General features: G+C 38.2%; 1 protein-coding gene across 8 annotated transcripts in view; it reads left to right on the top strand.

The window, feature by feature from the left end:
* LOC113121374 (F-box/LRR-repeat protein 7) overlaps positions 1–25,153 on the top strand; it is a 33,194-nt gene that overhangs the window by 1,136 nt on the left and 6,905 nt on the right. For 6 of the 8 annotated variants that reach the window (XR_003294712.1, XR_003294711.1, XR_003294709.1 and 3 more), the window contains exons 2-4: positions 141–360; positions 8,688–8,777; positions 24,046–24,663. Coding sequence is in view for 3 of the 8 variants with exons in the window: in XM_026291749.1 (XP_026147534.1) it covers positions 285–360; positions 8,688–8,777; positions 24,046–24,663 (784 nt within the window). In the remaining 5 variants the exon portion in view is untranslated. Of the gene's footprint in view, positions 1–140; positions 361–4,374; positions 4,823–8,687; positions 8,778–24,045; positions 24,664–25,153 lie in introns of those variants that run through there. The other 2 variants (XM_026291751.1, XM_026291752.1) reach the window with 2 other exon arrangements.

Genomic DNA, 25,153 nt, shown 5'->3' with positions numbered 1-25,153 from the left:
CCCTCTGCCATGGTGTCATGCAGTTTGCCTGTTGCATGGTATGATTGGCTGGGAGGACTAAAGCTTATTTACACAGTGATGACATTGCCATACAACTGGTCCATTGTTGTTTTTTCACCCTCCCGTCTGTCGCCCAATAGGATGTACACAGAGATGAATCCAAACCTTGTGACACATTTGGTTAGATTCCTGGAAAGGCTCCAGGAAGTGTATAATGGTAAATGATGTTTCTCTTTGTATTTTAGTATATGTGTTAGACTTTACCTGTCCATAAATATGTCTCTATGTGTTTCGTTGTTCTTGATGAATACCACAAGGCCTCTTGTGAAAATGGGAAAACAAGGCAAATAACAAGGCAAGGTAAGGCAGGTTTTTTGTCTAGTAAATTTACATACACTAGGCAATTCAAAGTGCTTTTTCTGATGCAAAAACGAGCATGTAAGAAGTAGAATGCAAATTCAAACAATTTAAAAAAAGATAAAATGTGAAATGGTACAAACAAGTCTTATAAGAACACAGGCAAGTTTGATAAAATCATATACGAGTTGTGTACTAATAAAAAGCAGTTGAAAAATTAGCAACCTTTAGTTAGGTCTTATAAATGCCTAAAACTAGAGCAAATATAAGTGTCAGTGGGAGCTGGTTCCACTGGTGAGCAGCATAATGGACAAAAGCCATTTCACCATCTTTAGTTTGTACTCTGGGCACCACCAGCTGACCAGTCGTTGCAGATCTGAGACAAGCCAGTATTCTAGCTGTAGCATTTTGGATGAGCTTCAAATGTGTAATGGTCTTATTGGGGAGGCCAGTTAGAAGTGCATCACTGTATAAGAAATAAAAGGAAACTTTTTTCCCTTGTCATTTGCAGTGTTGTGATATTTGATTACAAATTACAGGTCATGTGAAATTGTGCTTAATTAATAGGGTCATCATTTTCTTTTTAAAAAAAAAAATTTTGCATAATTTGAGCCCTGTTGTATTAATTTTTCTGTGTATGCCTCATTTTTTATAGAAATCTAAACTGTTTTTATCTTTACAATGCCTAGAGAAAGACTTTTGGCAAATATCACCTTTGACATGGTAACCAAACCAAATCATTTTCAAGCAGTGTTAAGTATTTGCCAGTACTGGTTTCTTAAATATGATGACTTACTTCTTGATGATGGTATGAAATATTTTTTTGGCATTTTTCACTGCTACTTTTTTTTGCTTCACCAAGTGACTAATCAAAGAGTTAATCACCATATTAATCAAATCAAAGAACTCATTAAATAATTCCAAAAATAATAGTTAGAATTTCATCACAGTTTTTTGATTTAAGTTTTCCAAATAAACTACGACGCGCATATGGACATGTGCCTGAGTGTCTGTCTATGCCTGAGTCCATTGCTTTGCCTAAGTTTTGCCACTGCAACCCTGTCATCTCAGCCATCCTTATGGACGACCATGAAGACTTCAGTGAACCATGTTGGTTTCCTGATTTTCCCCCAGCACCTTTTAGCTGCCAGTTTCCTGTTGTCCTGGGTGCTGGGCTAAGCTCTCACGAGCTCTCTGCTGCTGCTGCCAACTGCCACTCAGTTGCCAGGTGTCAGAACTGACTCCCCATGGTAATCCTTTGCTTACAACTCTCCCCCTTATGTAGCCAGTTTATCATAGGTCAATCATCTTGAGTTGTGGCAGTTGAGCCAGCTTGGAGAAAGCTATATCAGATCTAAAGCTACAGTGGGACTATAGAGATGACTTCCCTCCAGTTCCTGCCCCTTGAGGGTTGAACATACTCTTCGTGGTCCTGGCTCAGTTACTGACGCTATTCCTTCTCCATTCCCTGCACCTCAGTCTGCCAACAACAGTGTCCCCGCCGAGGCTTCTGTTACAGTCCCTGTACCTCAGTGCACCGACAAAAACTTCCCCACTGTGGCTTGTGTTCCTGTTGATGGGTAAATGGTCAGAGCCTCCTCTGTTCCTGTTTTCATCTGTGGGTCGACTGTCTCTGTCAGTGCCACTACTTGACCTCTTCCTGTTCTGATAGTCAGAGTCACCTACGCAGTTTCTGTTCCTGATCTGAACAGAGGGGTGTGTGGGTTGGCCATCTTTTGCCTTCATTGTGAACCTGTCTCAGTCAATGGATCTATATCTGGAGCCACTGACACCACTTCAGTTGAATCTCAGTTCAGTCCAAGCCTCCTAATCCTTGAGCATCACCAAGTTTGTCCTCCCTGGGGGTGTCTGTCTTCTGCTTCTGTCAGCAGCCAGGGCCACTCTCCTGAACAAACACAGCTTCCTGTTCACCTCTGAGTATACCTTTCTGAAAGGCTCTGATTTTCCTGTTTACCTTTGATGCCGCCCTCCAGATCAACCTAATTTTCCTGCTCATCTTTGCAGCCAACCCCAGGAACCACCCCTGCTCTCCCCTGTGTTTGCCTCTGGGCCTGACCTCCTAAGACTTTCCAGTGCTTTCCAGTTTGCATTATAATGGGCCTCTCCACATTTTACCTCTCTACCCTCCTGCCCACTTTGGCCTACTTGCCAAGGACTTTTTGTTCAGGCCATCTGGAAGCTAGCTCTTGACAGTCAGGATTTGTCATGGACTTCCTGTGTGGACTTTTATTTTGAGATTACTTCCTGTGTAGCCTTGGTTCACATTTCTCTTATTTAGGTTTCACATTTGCCCTAATGATTTTCACCTGTGTTTAATTAGTTAGCTTGTCTATATATACCTGCCTTGGTTCTTTCCTTCTTTGTTAGATCCTCTGTTGTTGTATCCTGTGTTGTATTGCCTGTCATAATATGCTGCAACTCACTGCTAAATCATATTTTTTTTCATCTGTATTATATCTGCTGCCTTTCTTATGTTCTTTTTTTTTCTCTTAACCACCTTCTGGATTAGTTTTGTTTACCTCTGTTCTGGTTTTTGGTCTTGTATGGTGTTTTTTATGTTTTTCTAGATGCTGCAGATTCTTGTTTTAGTTTCATTGTACACTAGCTGGTTGCTAGTGGTGGTTAATCTCCCGAGTTCCGTTATTTTGCAAATAAAGTTGTGAGCCCTCTCCCCTGAAAAACATGACAGGATGCTCCCATTCATCATTATTTCACAGAGATGACCATTACCGGGTATTGACCTGCAGAGGGTGACGTTACCCAAACTGAGAGGTTCACAGTACAATCATCCATAGAGACAATTGGGCTGGAAACAGTGCATGTATGTTTTACTTTACAGAACAATACACTTATATTAAGCTCAGTACAAAAGGTGATTGTGTCCGAGCTAAAGAATTATTTAAATCATATAAATACAGTAATATATGATATTAAAGGAATCATGTACTTCTTCCTATCCTGTCTTTGTCAGGTGGCGTGATGCACAGTTTTATTCTCCCTGAAGCTGCATAGGAGGCTGGGGGCTGCATGAGAAAGGTGGGGGGCAGTATTTTCCATTAACCATCTTGCCCATGTCGCGGGTATTCTAGAGCTGCTACGCCCACAATGTGCCATTAACTACACTTCTACACTTTTGTAATGCTCTATTGATGTACCTGTTACCAGGGTCACTTCTGAACCTTGAAGTTCTTTCAGAGTCTGATCTCAGCTTTTCTGGCATTTTATTTCTCTGACTTTTAACCAGATTTTTTGTGCTATGAAAATGTGCTTGACAAAAAATATGAAAGTTTGAATAATTAATTAGTCAATCATTAATCATAAGCATATGTCAAGCAAAAATATTCACTGCATGCTTCCAGCTTCTCAGATGTGATCAGTTAAGAGTTTTCTCATTTATAATAGCAGAGAGGATGTCTTTTGGTTTCAAAGTGCTGGTGCAATGAAACAAGCTACTTTGATAGAAGAATGTACCTACCTTTATTTATTTATTTTTTTGACAGTGTAGATTTACAATGGGCTTTACCATATATCCAAAGCATTAAGTCAACTGTCATCAGCAGACAACAGGTTTTGTCCAGTGCTGTTCAGTGACTTCAGGCTCCAGTACTAATTATAGAAATATCCCAACATGTGTGGACAGACTATTCTCTCACTAACCATTTAAAGCTTTATGAGACATGAGCCCTCAGTTCTGATAGGTTGAGTGTGAATCTGGTCAAAGGACCTTGTGATGCCCTAACACCGCTATAATATTGAGTTTCATATTGGAAACTATCTTATTGGGACTGCGGCTACTTCTGTTCTGTCACATCAGAGCCACAGACGCTTGGTGATCTTAAAAAAAAAAAAGACAACAACTATGAAGCATATTGTTATAACAGTAGCCCATTGTTTCTAAGGCATGGTCGGTCTTTGCCTCTTGTTTTTTAATTTTTAATTTTTTGTTGTTATTCTCCCCGCCTGGTCTGCGGTCTCTTTAAATCCAAATCCAGTGGACGAGAGCTGTGAGTCCTCACAAAGTTGCCTGGCCTCTGTGATTGCCCGCACTCAGGCGCGATAAACAGCTGCTTACCATTTAGGGCACTTTCACAAAGTTTACCCAAAACTCCTGAAGTCGCGATTTTTGTGTACAAGTCTCTGGCTGTGTCTTTGGATGTTCAGATAAAAAAAAAAAAAAAAAAAAAAAAAAGTCTGCAACGCTGGAAGCTGAAGTCTGGATTCTAGGTTTGCGTAATGCTGAGACGTCCTCTGTTCAACATCTGGATTAACTATTTGGAGTCAAGAGCTAGCGGTCCTTCACAAAACCCAGACTCTCTAGTCTACCTTTATGGAAAGACAGGCGTTTCCTCTGGAATTTAACTCGTCTTGATAACCCGAGTGTTGTATATAGATTATGTATTCATTAAAATGGGTGCGAACAATGGAAAACAGTATGGAAGCGAGGGTAAGTGCTGTAATTACTACCTAAAAATTATTAGTATCTCACTTCCAGAACAAGCTTTTATCAAACTGCATCGTTGCAGTTAGTAAAAATGGGCCATTATGTTACCGTGACTTGCGACAGTTTCTCATTTCTACTAAAAATAGAAAACAATGTGCAGTTATTGGATCTGTAACTTCCTGAGCATATCTCTAGACAGTACAGTTAGCTAGCTTAAAACTAGCACTAGTTTTCTACCTTTAACTTTATTAAAATAAGGTAGGCTGTTCTCTGCCTCTCTAGAGCTTAAACCATAACTCTTCTCCAGGCAGTGATCTTCATATTGTTGAGGATAGATGGGTTGGACCTAGTGTGTGCTTTTTATATTTTTTTAAGATGTGCAACATTTATCTATATATACGATGCAGAGTGACACCTGGTGGACATATTTTAGAAATAAATTCATTATTTCTATCAATACAATATAAAATGGAAACGAAACAAAACGTGCACTGCTTGAATCCAATCCACAGCTGCAGTTGTCAACATCTGCATAGTTATTATTTGACATGCAGGATGAGGTGGCATTTTATAGCAATACCCTAATGGTTAATCACCTGACAGTGTAAATCAACAGTGTCTTACTTTAGTGTTTGATTTGGAAATCATTTTGTGAATACACACATTTCAATGCAATATGACCTTTTTGTATCTGATGCTTTAAACATATTGAAAATGCTGACAGTGCATTTTTCTTTATATATCTAAGAATAACTTAAGATGTGCCATATAGGCCAACCATATCAAATAATATAGCTTTTTGCCTCTTGAGCCTGATATCTGTAATATAAGACCCAACTGTTATGTGGTGATTATTGCCAAGCACATAGAGGCATTCAGTGTTCATCCTAGTCAGCTAAAAGATAAACTCAGAAAGTGTTTCATCCAGCTGGAATGCAGGATATAGTCAGGGAAAGACAACATTAATCCTTGTTTTTTTAGGATATTAAGATAACCAAAATCTGAGGCTGTTGACTCTCAAACCACAACAGTGATACAATCTTTTCATAAGAGGCCCACCTCTCACACTCACTTTTTCATCTAACTTTTAATCTCCAGCATTATTATTTATAAATAAAAAAAAAACTGTGGTCTTGCTTTAGCAAACACATTATTTCTGTCTCCAGAGCAGAAATGTTTGCATAAATAACATTCCAGTGAGCCCTCTACCTAAGTCAACAACTGCAGAAAATAGTGGAACTCATGTTGTTATAAATAACATGTGGATCGGCTCCACCTAGGATTTCAGACTGTTCAGGTACATTAAAATATTCTACATATGAGTGTTTTTACTTCACTTTAACATCTGTGTGTTAAGACTTTACAGCAAAATTTCCTTTTAAAAAAAAAAAAAAATCTTATCAGGTTAACAGACATTAGTCAGGTGATAAAATATTCCCACTACTATGCAGACTTTATTGTGATTACACAATAGTCACCACCAATGGCTCACATAGTCCATGTCATAACATCAGAAAAGCTTACTGTGCAGTTGAAACATAGACATTAAATTCAGTATAATGTGTGCATACATAGGTTTTTGTGCTTTTGCTTGATGTGACATCACCACATTTGGGATTTACCATGTTGGGATTTACCAACACATTTTGAAGGAAGCAAGAAAAGCTAATTTCTTTCCAGTTAATAATCTTGCAGATGCGTGTGAGCCTTCATATGTTAACCTTATTTGTCTACTGGTAAGGCTTTTTTTTCAAAGATTTTTGAATTTTAAACACATATATATTTCTACTTCAAAGCATCTTTGCAGCTTTATGATGTAATTAAGATTCAAACCTAGTTTACTGGTGGATAATCTGTCAGAAATACAGCAGCATGAAAGCTGTTGTATCTGTTAACAGTTTATCTAAACAAACATAAACCTTGATTCTCTTCTAAACCAAACAATCAATACAAATGACTATCCTAAAAACCCAATGTGATGTTTTCAAAGGTCTTATTTTGTCCAGCCAACAGACCACAACCCAAAGATATCCAGGTTACAATCATGAACAACAATGTAAACCAGAAAATACTGACTTTGAACATTGGTCACTGGAGAAAACACTGCAGAAACAAGAGAATGTTGATTTCTTCTTTTAGAAATTAATCTTCTGTCAATGAACTAATCACTTATTTTACTAATGATTGCTGCTTTATATGTTTTATTAGAAAAGTCAGTCATTAATTGCCCTTATTTTCTGATTAATGTATATGGGCAAGTATTTTCCATTAAGTCTATCGCTCATAGGTAGGCAGTTTGAATATAACTTGGGATTTGGTGGGACGACAATGGAAATAAACTTTACGGTTTTCTTGTGTTTGTTTCCTTCGCTGACTGTAACTTCTGTTAATCATCAGATAAAACCAACCAAGCAGTGGTGTACTCCACCTCTATGAAAAGAACAAATATCTAAATACAATCAATTGTTAATGCTAAAAAATGCAACTATTAAAAGTATCGAAATCTGGTATTGATTTCATGAAAATGTTGATTATTTTAGCTTAACTGTATATAAATGTTTGGGGTATTTATTCTAATTATTGACATTTCACTAAAGTAAATATTGATAGCATCTAAAGACAGTGTCTTACTCAGCCTTCAAGTAGAGAATTCTGGAGTCCATTTGTCCACATCTGTTTTCAAGTGTGACTGCACAATTAATTACACACTGGTCACAGCTATGCAGCAACCTTCCATCAACACATTATATAAGCATAAGACAGGAAGCTAGAGCTTTTCTGAAAGTTGTTTTTTCATGAAAGTCAGAAAACAATTGGTCCTACACAGATCCACATGTGTGAAGCAAACCTTCCTGAAGACTTCTTCATGCTGGGGACAAAAGTGCTGCAGCCATTTAAATTCTAAAATAACTGTACTTTTGTTGACCCGGGCATAGGCTTTCTGCTCTGCTTAGATATTAGAAAAGTTGTCTTACATTGGCATCTGTAAGCTTCTCATGAATATCTGAGTCATTTCTGAGGACTGAAAGAGCCTGAGCAGATTTGCTGGCTCACTGATGTCACCACAAAATGTCAGCCATACTCACAATCATACTGTATGAGCTACATAGTTTGTTTGTTTGTTTTTTTTTTCAAAATATTTTCTGCGTATAAGTTATATGTGTCTTTGGTGTGGCTGAGTGTGGAGACACAGGTTGCATTTTTGCACTCTGCACAATCTTTTGTATTTATTGCTTATTTTGGGAGCTGTCGAGTCGGTTAGGGTGACTGCACTTGATGTCCATGTGGGTGTAACTGTTTGGGAATACCTCTTCGGCCTGTTGTGCTCGCTGAAAGACACATACTTATTCTCAGGAAAGCCACAAAGCTGCATTTATGATCTGACAGAGGAATGAATTGCCATAAACAACGACTCCACAGGCAGCCTGCAGTCAACAAGGCAGGCAAGCCTGCTACAAAAGAATATGTCTTTGAAATGTAGGTCTCCTGTGTGACCCATATAGAAATATAAATCCTAATCCTAAATCCCTAATAAAAACACTTTGATGTCACAGAGACTGCATGGACTCTATTTCCTTAAAAGTATGCTGCATATATATATAAAAGTATGCTATATATATATATATATATATATATATATATATTATGTATAAATTGATGCTTTTACCTTGTACAGGAGTGTTTCTTGAATAAGAATTTTGGGAGAGTTCATTGGACATTTATGTAAACACACCAGCAGAGACTTTGTGCATGTGCCAAGTAATCGTTCATCCAAAATTAAATAAAAACATCAAAAATGCAGTTTGTCATCTTAAAGTTACTATGCTATATCTCATTAGTTTTGTTTTTCTTCCCATTTACCCTGCAGGTAAAGGGAGCTCTAGCATCTCTTCTGACATAAGTTCGAGCACAGATCACACACCAACTAAAGCTCCAAAGAATGTGGCTACCACTGAAGGTAAGGCATCTGGTGCTCATTAACCAAACTCCCCTCCCTTCTTCTTTCCCTCTTCTTCTTCTCTTCCTCCACCTACTCCTTTCTTTCTCCTCCTTATAAACTCTCTGGACTGCCTATTTTTGGAGAGAAACCTGCATTAGTGGGATAACTCTAAATTGAAAACAAACTCACAGCTCCTATCAGAACACAGAAACCAAAGGCATTTCTTAGGTTTTGTTTTAAAAGAATAAAAAAAAAAAAAACACTTCTGGCTTCTCACTGTGGAAGAATGCTTATCTAAACTGTGGTCATATCAGGCTCAAAGCGTTGCCAGAGAGAGAGGGAGGTGCTTGAGGGAGGGGGGCAAGGGGCATTTTGCTGTAGACGGTGAAGGTCTGGGCAGTGAAAATGGGGAAAAGAGGTTCACCTTCTTCTCAGTGGTTGTTGTTACTCATCTTAATGCCGCTCCCTGACTCCCTCTCATCTCCCCAGGCTCCTGTTTGCCCAGACAATAGGTCAACCCTGGCAGAGATAATATAAGGAACTGCTCCTCTTTGTCAGGAGGTGTATGTGTTGTGAATGTAAAATGTATGCCTACTTATTGTTCAGAAAAACCTTCCATCTGAGAGATCCCTTCTAAAGCCTCCTGCCATCAGCTGTTTCAAATGTTCGATATATATATATATATATATATATATATATATATAACAATTTGTCAGTAAAAGCAAACTTACTTTATTTCAACAAAACTGAATAAACTACCAAAAAATCTAATTTATACTTCTCCATGACATATGACATCGACCAAAAGTATTGCAGCTGTTTAAATCAGAGCTTGTTCTGTCTAGGAAATATTTTTAATGAACAAAATTTGCATCTTAATAAGATATATATATATATATATATATATATATATATATATATATATATATATATATATATTTAATCCAAAAAAAAAAAAAAAAAGAATAACCAAAACTTAACCACTAGTAGTGTTGTGGAGGAATGCAACCAGTTCAAATGTTATCATGCCATTAAACACATGTTATTAGTTGTTATCTTGCCCATACATGGTAATTATGATCTGGTGGTTCGGCAAACTGCACCAAACAGTAGGCCAGAGGGTGCACTTTATCAACTAAGTGACTTCTATCAGTCAAAGAAATTTTGAGATGAGTAAAAATCACTAGCTGTGGTTACTTAGACAATATTTCTTCAATCCGATTAAAATCAGGCTGATTCGAAATTCCAACTCAATCGTCTGACACTGATCCAATAAGATAATTTATCAGCAACAGAACAGTTTGGTTTGCTGCCTCCATGTTTCTATCCCTTCTGGAAACTCACCACATCACCTAACATTACCCCCATGTAGGGCAGGCATGCACAGAATATATTCATTCTGGACAGTAATGATCAGATCAAATGGTCACTTGGCTAATATTTTCTACTAAGTGAATTATTAAGGGTTTACGACCTCTCTATCAGGACAGTCTGGGCTGTTCTTCTAATTATTGGTAGATTATCAGGGTCCATGTGAACACATAGACTGGTGTTTATTATAATAACAATATAAACAGCAGTCCAATGGCCGACAGAGATATTGTAAACAGAATATGAGGTGGAGTAGCACCCAACTAAACCCTTCCCTATGTTTCTGACGACTGATAACAGCATATTAAATGGTGTGATAACATTCAAAATGGATTAAAAATGTAGGGCATTATGGTAGATTTTTATATTTATTTTTAAAAAATGCAAATTGGTAGAAACTGTCCTAGTACAATATTGTACAAATGTTTGTAACTGCACAATATAAGCGCAAGAATATATTCCCCACTTACACATGGATTAATTGCACTTTTGTAGCCATTTACCATCAAATTATTAAGCTGAAAACACAACATGGCATATCACCTTAAATGAAAATGACAGTAAGTGTAATTTTAAGCAATACAGAGAGAGAGAGAGAGAGAATCTTCTTTTAGGTTTTGACGTGTGTTATAATTCCCATGGCAAATGTTGGAAGAGTATGAGTCAGGGAAAATGAAATCTCAGAACCCAGTGAAGTAATCACTGAGTCAGTGATTTTGAGCTTAAACCTTATCAGCCCCTGCCACAGATATATTGTGGTCTCTTTCCTTTTGTGCAATCATTATCCTGTCCTTCTCTAAGTTGACCAGTGACTCACCGACTGTTTTGCACACTCATACCCACGTACATATACTCACTCTGTTCCTTTCATGCATTGTCACAACCGATCTTAAATTTGCTCTGGCACAACGAATGTAGTATTCTTGTGGTTTTGAGCTGCCCACAAGAAAATAAATACCAGCTACAGCCTGTGTTTGTAACTGTCACTCAGCTGAAGATTTCAAGGTGTTTCTCAGAGAGTAAAGAAAAGGAGCAGAACTCCACATGTGACATTTGATGTTGTGCTTTCACACAAAATGTGTGTCAGTTTTAGTGAAGTTAGATCAGTGATTTACCTGACTAAATATAGAGAGCGATGTGCTCCTGTGAGTGTGCATTAAGACAGGGCAGATTACTGTTCCTCATTTGACTTCATTGGAAATGCTGACTCACTTGGATCTGTCCATTGAGGCGCTGCTGGAAGCACACTCAGAGTATTTTGGGAAAATTGATAATTGTCCTGAATGTGTCTACTTGGAGAGCAACCTGTGCAGATAGACATATATAGATAGAGTATAGTCCATGGTCAGTGGTTTCCCGACCATAATTTCCCCCGTGTTATGACTGAAATTGTTATTTTTTTCTCCATGCTAAGTGGGAGTAATTACATGGTCTAGAACCACCAGAGCCACAGTCAAATACCCCTTCCTTAAAAAAGCATAGACACACACATGCACGTACACACACACACACACACACACACACACACACACACACACACCCTCACACACACACACACACACACACACACACACACTCACAAACACACTCACAAACACAGTGGCAGATCACACAGCCCTTGCCCACCTTGTTATGTGGTGTGCTAAACTAATCAGGAAGCAGTCTGGGCTGTTTCCCCACCACACACTGGGAGTATTCAGGTTAGGACCTACAGTGCCCTTATGTTGTAGTAATGTCATTGCTGTACTGGCATAGTTAGTTATTATTTCTATGTAGCCAAATTAATGTTGTACGTCACAAATTGTTCTGAACTGGTACACATAGCCTCAAATTACAGCTTGACACCTCTAAAAACACAAAAATACACCTTATGATCCTATTATCACTGCAAGATTCCTATTTTCTGTATTTGTAAAGTGAGTCACAAAGATGCAGAGAAAGAGTTGGGAAACCCAGAGCAAACGTAGGCAGCTGGACTTGAACCGACGACATTGTGCATCTGTAAATGGAGGTCTGCTGAAACCACTCAGCAACTGGGGAGCCCCAATAAATACAGATACATAAAAATGCAGCTTTTATTTTCTATTTCTTTTCTAATTAGAACTGCGTTGTTAGCTTATAAAGTGTTTTGTTTGGCCCTTTATATCCTGCATGAAGAGCCATGTGCTCCAAATTAATTTAAAATAATTAGATTTCCGGCAACCAGCTAACCCCACCCATCCCATAAACTGTTCATGACCTGTTGCTCGTGGGTTGTAGATATATTTTGTATTACAGGAGATGTGTGAATGTTATTTGGCATAAACCTTTGGTCATGTATTTTTAAAAGAGTGTTGTTGGCATGTGATGGGTTTAGGCGGTCCAGAAGTGCTCAATATATCACAAGTGACAGTCAGTCACGATTTAATGGTGATTTAATGTATTTGTACTAGAACAGACCAGGCTGAATCATCAAAAACCCATGAGTCTATTATTATGAGCATGAGTGTGTTTAATTTTATTTTTTTTAGTTATGGATTCAACCTGTATTTATGACAAAGGGATTGTGGTATTTCTTTGTTCAACAGACATTCTTATGTACCGTATGTGTAAGATCCAAAACAGTCTGGGAATGAATGACTAGAGAAGGTATCAATTTTCATGGGGAATGTTTTGTTTGTTTTTTGAAAAGAGACAAAAAAAAACAAACTATGGCATCAGAGGAATTTGAAGGATGCTGTAATGAACTCAGAATTACAGAGCTATTGTCTTTAAATTTATTAAAACAAAAAAATAAAATTTTCATCCAGTCCTAATATTACTATTCAAATGGTCTTCCACCACAGCACCAACATGTCCCGTATACCCAGAAAGTCAATATTAGAACATTAAACAAATTCACCTCCCGATAACAAACTGAGTCGTCTAGTCATCTGGCAAGTTTTTGTACTGTCTCTGTTTGCATTTATTACTAATACGGCCTTGTGGTGGCCTGACCCAGCTGAGTTGCTTATAAACTACAGATTGAATGGCACAGTCCCAAACAGTAAATCCTTCCTGTAGGATGAAATCAAGAATCCTGCAGCAGGAGCTACACTGTGACCCTGACTGGGCCTCAGGGGTTTGCTTTGGCACAGCTGAACTCAGGGTACCTTAGGAATGTGCCTCAGACGTTGCAGGAGCAGAACTGACAACACCCAGAGATGTTCAGGCCGTGTGCTATAAATTCTTTTTGTGATCCTGCTGTATCAGTTGGAGCTTGTGTCAAGATTTAGCCACTGATGTAACACAGACTCACGGGGACAGAGATCATGTCAAAGTACCCAGGCTTTGGCGTCAGCTCCTTCACCCGTTTATAATGGCACCAGGAAGGCAGCTGAGACACAGGGAATGGAGGAAACGACGAACATGTCGAGTTCCTCTCTGTCTGCAGAGGAGACAGAGAGGAAGCAATGATAACAGTCTGTCCTTCCACATCACCTCCAATGCTATAATGAATGGTTACATCTCACAATCTATATGCAGTTTTCTGTATGCTTATCAAAAGCCATATATCATTTAGCCAATTCTTCAGAGATCTGTTTTCTTGTATAAAGATATTAGAGACTTTGCACAAGAGTTACGTTTATATGTGTTAATTGGTATAATTAGAAAGGTCACTTATACATCAAAGCGACTTATATATATTTTTTTCTTTTCGACAAGGTTGTTTTTGCTAAAAGTGACTAATACTCCAGTGCAACTTATAGACCAGAAAATATATCTCACATGACTCTCTCTGCTGAAGTTTTTTTATTTACTCACACTTGAGAAACAGAAATTAGAGAATATTTAAATTTTTTTTTAAACATCTACAAAGTTAAAAAAAAATCTGCCCTATGACACCAAGCAAAAAGCACAGCAGTCCTCAGGAAGAGATCCTGCCCATTTCAGCATATAAAGCAGGTTGCAATGAACAAAAGCTATGAATGGTTTGCAATAAATTCTTTTGAGCCACCGCAGAGTTTAGTGAGACCCAAAACGAACTTGCACAATAAACTGCTCCTTACTGCTCTGCATGGTGGTGACTTTGAATCTCCGGTTCAATAGCTGACTAACTGGCCCCTTCTTTACCACAATATTACTGTGGCACAGTGTGAAGTGATAGTCACTTATGATACACAGTTATATGTATGGATGAGGTTTGCAGACAATGATTTTACTTTATGCATGTTTTGCTAAGGAGACAGACAGCTAAGCTAATTAGGTAACATAGGTTAGGTAACATAGTGTTGTATTGTCAAAATCTGTAAAGACTATTTCAGAATATTTTTATGTAAGCTTTGATACTCTGATAATACAATAGCAATAAATACACCTGATATTTCTCATCTTGAATTCCCATTATCCTCACAGTGCTGAAGACAGTGTGAGGTTTAGCGCTCCAGTCTAAACAGCTCCTCCAGAAAAATCCAGTCTCCAACATGTTAATATTTTTTGCCCTCCCAAGAGCAACAAATCCCTCACACTTCATCTGTAAGCTAACCTTACACACTGATGGCCAATTCACTTGTGTTTACTCAGACAGATATATAGTGTTTCACTGTTGATTTTTGCTTTGCCAAATGTGAAAGAGGCTGCAATGAGGTGTTTGTGTGTGTCAATTGCCACTGGGACATTTTCACTGCATAGAGAAGATTTAAGTTTTTATCCTCCACTTGAATTTTGAATGTAAAGTTTATCATTCATCTGTAGCTATTACTGCTGTGTTCTTCTAAGCTAAAAACCTTTTGGCAAACCGTGCTCTGACGAACTTTTGAAGTCTTGATGTAACTTAATGCTGCCCTAAATTTGTGTTGGAAGTTGTCAGACAGGCGGGTAAGATTGTTTATATGAAGAAACATCTGTTTTTGGAGGAAAATATTTGGCAGACGACTCATTTTCTTATGGAGGATTAAAGGAAAGAGTCTTTTCGTTTAATGCAGATATTCACAGCCTCAAGAAGTTTATACTCATAAACTTCAGGCTGTACTGGTGAAATAAGAATCTGTCCTTTTTCACTATTCAGACTTAGGACACCAACCAACAGCCTGCAGTTATTTTATGGCTTTTTCATCAACCCCACAGAAACTGTACTGTGAAAAATCAGTGGTTTACTTCTAATTCTAGTTTGAAATTGTCTAAAGGAGAGCACAGAGACAAAGGATACCAATGCTATATTCCTCAGATTTTCTCCATCAGCTATCCCCACTCCTCCCCCCCTTCCTTTCTACAGCTCCTAGAGCCAGGAAATCTGAGCGAAAAAGCACAGAACAGGGCAGCAAAAGAAAAAAGAAAACAAGTGAAAGCAATTTACCAAAGAAGGAGGAGGAGGGGAAGAAAAGGCAGTTCAGCACTCTCCATCTCATAACTCTTCTCTGATTACTCCTAGGCCTTCCCATTCTCTGTCTCAGGGAGGAAGCGCTAATCCTGCTGTTTTGAACGCATTTACCATTTTCTTCATCAGGGTCACATTTTTAAGTTCTACAACAGAAGCATGCTCGACAGGAGTTGGGATAGATGCCACCTGGCCAAAACACACACTCGCTTCCTGTAAGATTTTGGTTTGCGATGTTTTTACTGTGATACACCTGGGTCTTTGAGCTTTTATGTGGCAATATGACCACAGTTGTGGACCAGCTGAACTGACACATTGTACTTCCCCTCCCCTCTTTTTATTCTGTGGTTTGTTTCATTACATAAGCAGGGAAATGTCAGTTGTGGCTAAAGCTGTAATGGTATAAAAATGAGAGGAAAATTTTTCTCTCTAGACAGTTTTCTTCAGGGAGCCTTGGTTTGATAAATTGTTTTATAGAACTATGTTTTATTAAAAATTACAGAGAACCATCGTTTGAACTTTATGGCATGGCACTGTTGGCTTGTCAGTAGGTCCACCACTTTGGTCCAGAGTGAAATATCTCAATAGCTGTAAGATTACCATGCAATTTGGTACAGACAATCATGTCTCCTCAGGATGAACTATAATAACACTGTCATTAGGATAAGGTTTTGTGCACTACTGATTTATGAAATACCTGCAAAATTCATGGCATTCTCATCATCTCCAGTTGCACTTGTATTCAGTGGTAATGTTTGCAATCTAACATGCTAAGCTAAGATGGTGTACATGATTAATATTACCAGAAATACTGCCACCTGTCTAACCAGCAGTTAACCTCTTCTGGCATTTAGTTATTGGAGTGATGATAACTGATAATGCTTATTAAATGAAATGATAACAAAGCAGGTGATATTAGAATTGCATTATATCTGCATGGTGGCATTTTTATTTTGAGCATGTTGCCATAATATGTTGGCAATAGCTCAAAGCACCACTGAATCTATGTGTGTAGATGTAGTCTTAGGGACATACTGTATTTATTAAGTTTCTTTAATTTTTAATTTTTTTTCTTTAAAAACAGTGAAAATGCATTTGTTGTTATTTATAAGTTGCCAGGGGGTTTTGACTAATAATAATAATTCAAAAAAAAAAAAAAAAACAAAGAAAAACAACACAGCTGGAAGTTGAACAGTTGAACTCATGCATTTGCATTTTAAGGCCTTCCCATTCAAGGTCACAAAATATGGGAGGATAGAATATGCAAATATACTCAGCACATGAATGAAAGAAAGCAGGTTTCAAATTTGTGCCACTGCTCTTATTCTTGGCAGCTGTTATTTATTATTTACATCCTTAATATGGGTTGATAAGCTGCTAAATGCAAACACTGTGGTGATATAATATTTTGCACACCTGACAGTAAATTATGACAGGTTCAGTAAATATCCCCATAGTCTTGTTGAGACAAAGATCATACGAGATGCCATGGCTGTATGCTAAATATGAACACAGTGCAAGTTGCCATTTACTTTAGCATAAAACTGAGGAAACATGTAGCCTAGGACGTATTCAGTGCTGAAACAACCCCACCTACCAGCACTTCTAAGCTATACAAATGAACACATTTTATAAAAGGATAAGTTCAGGTTTTAAAAGAAAGTTTTTCAATTTTGGACAGAGCCACAGTAGCTGTTTCCCTCTTCTATCTGTATGCTGACCTAAACAAATTTCCTGTGGCTATAGGTTCATAATTAACATGCACACATTGGAACAGGAGGTCAATCAACTTTCTCATGTAACTCTTGACAAAAATGTAAAGGAGAATATTAGTTAAAAACATTGCCAAATTCCCTCCTATGAAAAATTTTGAGGGATTAAAATGTATAAATATTATAATCTGTAGTTTTTTATGGCTACACTACAGCATTACTTTGACAATTATACATTGGTATATAAATTGATTATATTGAATCTTATAAAGAACCTTTTTAAAATTCTTACGTAACAAAAAGTAACTGCTTTCTGGAGTAAAATTAACAAGATTATAACCACAAAGGTTTCAGCATTTTCCTTGTTCTTTTGCTTTAACCACATGAGGTCACCTCATCAGAACCAAAACAACCATTTGGGCCAGCTCTCACTTTTCCATTCCTGTCTGATGTGCAGTTTTCTTGATGCTGTGTGTGTAGCCAAAGTTACCCTCCTCAGTCATTTAACATAAATGTCACTCCAGACCTGAGACCTCCTCCCACACCACTGCCAAGAAGAGTAAACTGTATAGAAAGGCATCTCAAATCAAACTCTGTCACCCCATCTTTGACATCCTGTCTTAACAATCTGTTACAAAAACGTTTTCAACTTCAGTGATTTGCCAAAGACCAGATCCATTCTGAATAAAGCACAATTATTTCTGGGAAATCTGTGCTGTGAATAGACAATCACAAAAACCTCATATTTAAAAAAGTCAGTGTGCCTTTAAATTTGGCTTAGGATATCAAAATGTCTGCTGTCCTCCTCAGCTGAGGATTTATAAAGTGATGAGGGGAGACTATGGAGATGTTTGAGGCTTCTGAATACACAAAAGGGCTTTAAGAGGCAGAAACTCCCTTAAGAAAATTTGTTGTCTTGTTGGGAAAACATTTTATTTCCTGGTAATAGTATAGCTGAATCTTCAAAACTGAATGCCCAGACTGTCTGAGAGTGAGAATAGCTGAACTCCAGAAGTAGAGGAGTTATGGGGGTTGCGTGGAGCTAAGGAGTCAGTTTCCTGTCCTAGTGTGGACATTGTAAAAGAACCAGCAGGCCCCATTGTCTTTTAGGTTGTCCAGTGACGTAAGACCTTCCTGCAGTGAAGGCTTTGCTGATAGCTGGGCCGCCACACTGTACAGTAATATCAACTTCCATGTATTCAATAAAATCTGAGTTAGACCCAGATGGTTTTTATCCCAGGAGTTTGCTCTCCCAGTCGGATGTTTCCCTTTAATAAACTGGAGCATGTAACCATTTAGTGCTGATAAATCAATTGTGTTTTTGATTCTTTTTCACTCAAATCCTTACTGCCTGGTTGTTATTTATTAGCCGATACTTTCATTTTAACACTTCCCCTGACTTGTGCTGATTAGATTTTCTGATTTATGAGTAGAAAATTACCGTCCCTCATTTCTGTACATACTCTAGTGAAGCTTATAGAGCAGGAAAAGTCAACTGGGCCATGGCTAATGACACTGAAATAATAGATCTGCCCCGCCAGATGCAACTGTAATAATACTATGAGCATTGCAGACAATGACTTAGCAAAGCTTCACAACGAGTGCAAGTATCCCTACAGCTATAGTTTATGACCAGGCTAGATCAAAGTCTGGTTTGACCCTGCCTGTGCACTTGTCTCTGTCTCTGGTAAAGTCTGCAGGCTCTTTTGCCAATTTATCTTCCCTCTTTCTTTTCCTTGTGCCCTTATTTTCTTTAGCTTTCCCTCAAATCTGTTTTTGTACATTACTTTTTTTTTTTTTTAAAGTCATCAGGCTTTTGTCATTAAGGCGACATCACTCTGAACATCCAGCTGTGCCTCTTCATCACGCAGGCATCTTGTCTTTTCACTGATCACTCCAATTGATTTACATTAAACCTCTGGTATCAAAGCACATTCCAGATGTGTCTCAGAAGTAAGGCAGAGTTTATGCTAATGGGATCCTGCTGTGGCACTGCTGTGCATCAGCTTAGATTTGGGTATTAGTGGCAAATGAATTCAGCCAAGTATGCCTGGCTGTGGCTATATGTGCATTCAAAATGCATGAGTTTCTCTTTCATTTCACCACTGCTCCGTTGTTCTTTGTCCAGGGTAAAGACCAGATGTTTCACTTCTCTCATTTCCTAACCAGGCTGAGTCTTTCACCATCTGCACTCATAGTGCCTTCAAGAGGCTTTTAACAGCTGTATGGTATTTGTTCTCTTAATGATAGGGTTGCAGTGATTCAGAGATGTAAAACACGACACTGCTGGTTAACTTGCAGTTTTCAGTAATAACCAAGACTTACAGGAAGTTTATTCCTATTTCTATTCCTATCCTAATCCAAGTTCCATTTACTAGATTTTCCTGGATCTTTCAATAGTATCCAGTGGTCTTTAATAGTGAATAATACATTCAATGCTGTTAAATATGTCATCAAAAGTAAAGTTGTAAATGAATGTTGAGTTGGGACTTATTTGTCACATCACATGTTTTTTTCCAAGGTTAAAAGTGAACTTTCATAATTAACAGTAAAGTTGAAAATTGAGAGAGGTTTAGGTTATTTTTTATTTGATTATTTTCACAGGATAGACGGTTTTTTAATAATCATTTCAGTAGTGTACAGATTAATTTTTGAGAAAGCTGAATAGCTTTTTGTATAGTTGTGGACAAAACCCAAAATATTTAGGCATTTCAGGGTGATGTTTCAACAATCTCAGAAGAATAAACCTTCTGCATCTAATAGACTGTTTTTAATTTAGGCACAGTAGTATGCTTCACCTTGATTTTCCTATGTTTGCATTCAAATCTAGTATATTTTATGTCTTACTTCCACCACTCTTTATTTAACATTTTTTGGGGAAATTCATCAGATGCACAAAGTTTGAAATGTGTAAGAAAAGTTAATATTTTGTATCATAAATTCATTGTTTGAAGTTAGAACATCACCACTGCTTATTGGGTGTGCAGCATCAATGGCCCATGAAGACTGGATAAACAGATGCTTTATGCAACTGGAAAAGAAAGATAGATAACTACAGGACACCTGGAAATCCAATGCTACTAGCTAGCAGCCTTTATTTAACTTTCCACACCAGCTGCGCGAAAATGCGTCTCAGTGTAAAAGCCATGGATGAAAGAAAAGTGAACAGTGAAAATTGTAATTAATAGCACTGTGTTTCTGCAGCTTGTAGCACTTTTCTGATCAGTGACACATGTAATTATGCATTTTGGAAGTGGCTCCTTAGCCAGTGGCAGATTAGTTTGTCTGCTGCATGTAGAACGTACTGCATTAGCTCTGACTTGAACAAATAAAGCCAAGTCTTATCCATCCATCAAAATAATGATTCAAGAAATGTGTCTTTCTCATGCTAACAGATGGCTCTGTGGAAAATCTGAACTTCTTCTGGATGTTGTGATTTTGGCATTGTAAGACTTATGATACCAAACGACAGATTCCAAAAACTGAAGTTTTTGCCCATAAATATATATCTATATAATTCTACAGTTAATGACTATTCTGACCACTTTCTCGTAAAGTATATGGTTCTTTTCATGTCGGACAAATCCACAAACACTAGGTATTAACTGAGGAATTTTGTAATATTTAAAATACTCTTGACTAATCATTAAAACCTAGCACCACTGTTGTCATAACATATTTGGACAGGTGTGTGGAATTCTAAATATTTGAGGTGCTTATAAAAATCTTGAGTCATTAAATCTTGTGTATTGAGTTAAAAAATGCATTATCATCCACTAATTTCATGTTAGAGTAACACAAGCCAAGATGCTGGAAAACCTCAAGGAAATGATCCTACACGTTTGTTGTTGGACTAATCATAGATGGACCACCCAGAATCTGATGTATTAAACTCACTCTGAGGTCAGCCATGTTCCACAACAATGATTAAATCCTATAGTCCTCTTGAAAGCTGAGGAAAATGTGTTAGCTGTAGATTTGCAACACACAATGCACTTTAGACTCTTCATTTTGTTCAAATTGGGATGTGAGTGAGGATTTGAAAGCACACAAGAGGCTGTTTTAAAGTAGCCATGAATCGGAGGACATGCTCCCGAGAGGATGAGTCTGTGAATGTCATCAGAGGAGACCAGGAGACAGACTGAGTCCAAAGCCTGGAATACAGATTTGCAGGACAGCCATAAGAACAGTGTCACTGGCGAGTTGTCTCTCCCTGCGCAGAAATCCACATGACGGGCAGGATGCTGTCCATTTGTCATGCTGATGATGACACTTACCAAACCAGGTGAATGTTAGTCTAAACCAACATGGTTTAATTTACATTCCTGGAATTACAGCATATCAGCATAAACATATAGAAACCAGAGGGGAAAAGCAGGTAGCAAAGGTTTAAATGGCAATATCATGTATTTAAATACATGATATAAAAAGCAAATATCATGCTTTTTACTGCATTACTTATATTTTACAACTATAATTACCATCTGCTTTTTAGATTAGTACTTCACATAAAAAATAAGCACCTGAGAAATAAAAAAAAGGTCTTTTTGTCATGTGCCCCTTTACAATAAAGTATTGTCAGGCTGGGAACCTTATTTCACATCTGAGTTTTTAGTATCTCTACCAAAGAGATATTTCCCTTTTAAACTTCTTATATGGTTTCATGTAAGTAATTGTTCAAGACCCGAATACAGTATGTATTGTACTATTCGATATTTCACAAAACATGTCTAACAGAACTTTTTATTCTTCCCAATCCCTATTAAGCATCTCATGAATAATACTGTATCAAGAGCATTATTTGAGTTAATACTTTACTCTACTACTTTACTTTAAGCAGCATAAAGTAGTAGAGTAGATTTTTTTTAATGTATTGCATGCATCATTTTATGACCTTAGTAAAAGGTCTCAATGCTACTTCCATCACTGTGCACTACAGTACTACAAAGAGATCAGGAAATTTGTGGGTTGTGAATAACAGGCCGGGAAGTAGTCTCCTGCAGTTGAATGGCAGGAAATGCTCATAAAAAGGTTCCTAGAAAAGTTCCTTTACTAGAAAAGGGTAGTTATTATTTTGTTGTTCTGTCCATGACATTTTAAATGTAATGTTTTGAACATGTATATACCCTTTATGAACAACTGGAAAGTTCTCTCAAATTCTAGAATTGCCTTTATCATCACTAACTATTACTGTCTCAAGCAATAATCTTCATTAATTTGATATGTTTTGTCTTTAACGTCTGCAGACTCATAATTGGAAGCCTCTAAGTGACATCATTCTCACGACTACTTAAAATGCTTAGTGATGACTATCAATCCACCTAAACTCCTAAACACTGGACAAAGATGGACTGCAGGGTAATGAGACAACACAGATAACATCAGTTGAGAGCACGCAGTTTTCTAGTACGAAGGGTCGACTCCAGGATTCAGATCCAACACCACAAACGATGGTCTCATGCCACATGATGGGATACAGCCTCTGCTTCTCACAGCTGCATCTTCAGACATGGCAGCTATCAGTTCACATCTGTCAGTAAGGCCCCAGTGTTTATACAGGGCTCAGTGAACATTGTCAATCCCTCTACCAAACTCCTCAGCTGCCTACTTTTAAGTTATATGGTCCATCTGATGAATAGGCTTTGTGACTACTGCCCTAATGGCTGGAAGATAAATGTGACACTTTTTTCCCCAAACATCCCAAAACATGATAACTAAATCCATGGAAACTCCTCCTCGGTGATGATAAAAGCCGGTGTGGCTGTTGCACTACCTTGCATTTCTTGATGCTTGTTTTGGCTTTTGTATATTTTTCTTATCATCATTCTATTTCATCACAGACACAAAGATGATTAATGGAAGAAAATCCTTTCAGTTAAATAAAGCAGCAATGGTGAAGGTCAGTGTTTAGTGTGAACCTCAACAATGAACATCCACACAACATGAAATTCAGAAGAGGAAGGGATACTAGTCTCCACCAATGGAGGCCTCAGGGTGCAAAACAAGTTTGAAAATGAAAACAATGAGTGGAACAGAAACTATGGTATCCAGTTTTGCTTTTTTGATCATAAAAATCTATTGTGATTCTGACAGCATTCTACTCTGTGGGGATGAGTCTCAACAGAACAACCCTAAGGTTAGCTCATTTTAGGTTGAGAGAATACAAATTGGAAGCCTTGACTACAAGCTTGGATGGAGTTCAAAAGATGTTGATTTTTACTATTCAGGTAGAGTAAAGGATACTTTGGGTTGTGACACACAGGGTTGAATAATACTTATCAGTACTGAAATGTGAGAATTTTTTGTTTTTCTTTCTGTTGATTATGATAATGAATTGAACTGTTTGTTGGACGGCAGGATCAGCAGAATCAAAACAAAAACTGACATCACCTTGTTCTCTGGGATGCTGTAATTGCACCGGTTTTTGATATTTTTTGAGATTTACAAGGTTATTATGACCAACAGATGTGTGTTGTAGTCAGGCAACATCCATTACCCAGAGTAATTTTGATGGAAGCGCAGTAAGAACTGAGGTGAAGTAGTATATAAAATGAGAGAGACCTTGTTGAGGGGAAGTTGGGGTGGGTGGGTCAAACAACTTAAGGTTTTCCCACACGAGACTGAAGTTTAATTCCAGTGTGAAATTTTGGGTTTTTATCCATGACTATTCCACAATGTTAATCCTGTCTTCATAGTTCTAACAGTGGTGAGGAAAGACATTTTAATGTAAATTTACAGTTTGGCAATATCAGAAGAAAATATAATAAACTTTTGCCGCTTTCAGACTCTAATTCGCTCTTCCACACTTTGTTTCTCTTCATTTTTGTCACATCAATCTACATATCTATCTCATCTTTCTTTTATTCAGGTTTAGACTCCAGCACAAGGACTCTGAGTACCCCGAGTCCTGGTCTGATCCTGCCATCCAAGTCTTCCTCTCTCTCCTCACCTGCCCTCTCCAGCAATGGCCATGAGACCAACTCGTCTTCCTCATCCTCTGCCCCAGCTGAGACAGTCGCTGTGGTCCACCCTCAGCCCAGCACACACACTCGCTCCCGCCAATCAAAAACACACCACCATGCCCCCATTGACCTCCTTCCTGACCACACCCTTCTTCAAATCTTCTCCCATCTCCCTACCAATCAACTGTGCCGCTGTGCACGTGTATGCCGGCGGTGGTACAACCTGGCGTGGGATCCAAGGCTGTGGAGCACTGTCCGGCTAACAGGAGAGCTACTCCATGTTGATCGTGCCATCAGGGTCCTCACCCACCGGCTGTGCCAGGACACCCCAAATGTGTGTCTTACCCTGGAGACAGTGGTGGTGAATGGCTGCAAGAGGCTCACTGACCGGGGACTGCATGTGGTGGCTCAGTGCTGCCCAGAGCTACGCCGCCTGGAGGTTGCTGGCTGTTATAACATCTCTAATGAGGCTGTGTTTGAGGTGGTGTCCTGCTGCCCTAACCTGGAACACCTGAACCTCTCAGGTAAAAAGAAAACACATTTCTTGCTACATTTTATAAAAAGCAACCAAAGCCATCTTACCTTGATTGGTGGCTAAAGGCAGACTTACTCATTTTTTATTGAGGAGTGGCTGCTACCTTTCATCACGCACATGCATGGATGTACCTCAAAGAATTCTCCTTTCAGTCCTTTGCATTCATTTCTTCGAAGCTGGTAAAATCATTAGAGGAGCAAAAGAAGCGTTGCCAACCTTAAGCTCCCATTTGGGAGAAGAAAAGCTTTCTTTAGCTGAAAGCAGGACTTACCTCAACATGAGTAAGAGGGCCAGTCTGCTGCTTTCATCAAGTAAGTGACACAAATAACAGTGACATGGATAGGATCCCAGTGGCAGAAATATTTCTGCAGCATTGGCACCAGGAAGTAAGCCTTTGTTGTAAAAATAGCCTTTAAAAAGTTGTGGCATGTATTTGAGAGGCAAAAATAATATAATTAGATTTTTTAACCTGTAACACC

This window comes from Mastacembelus armatus, chromosome 20 (genome assembly GCF_900324485.2).
Source record: "Mastacembelus armatus chromosome 20, fMasArm1.2, whole genome shotgun sequence".
NCBI classification, from domain to species: Eukaryota; Metazoa; Chordata; class Actinopteri; order Synbranchiformes; family Mastacembelidae; genus Mastacembelus; species Mastacembelus armatus.
This window is presented reverse-complemented; position numbering and strand designations above follow the sequence as displayed.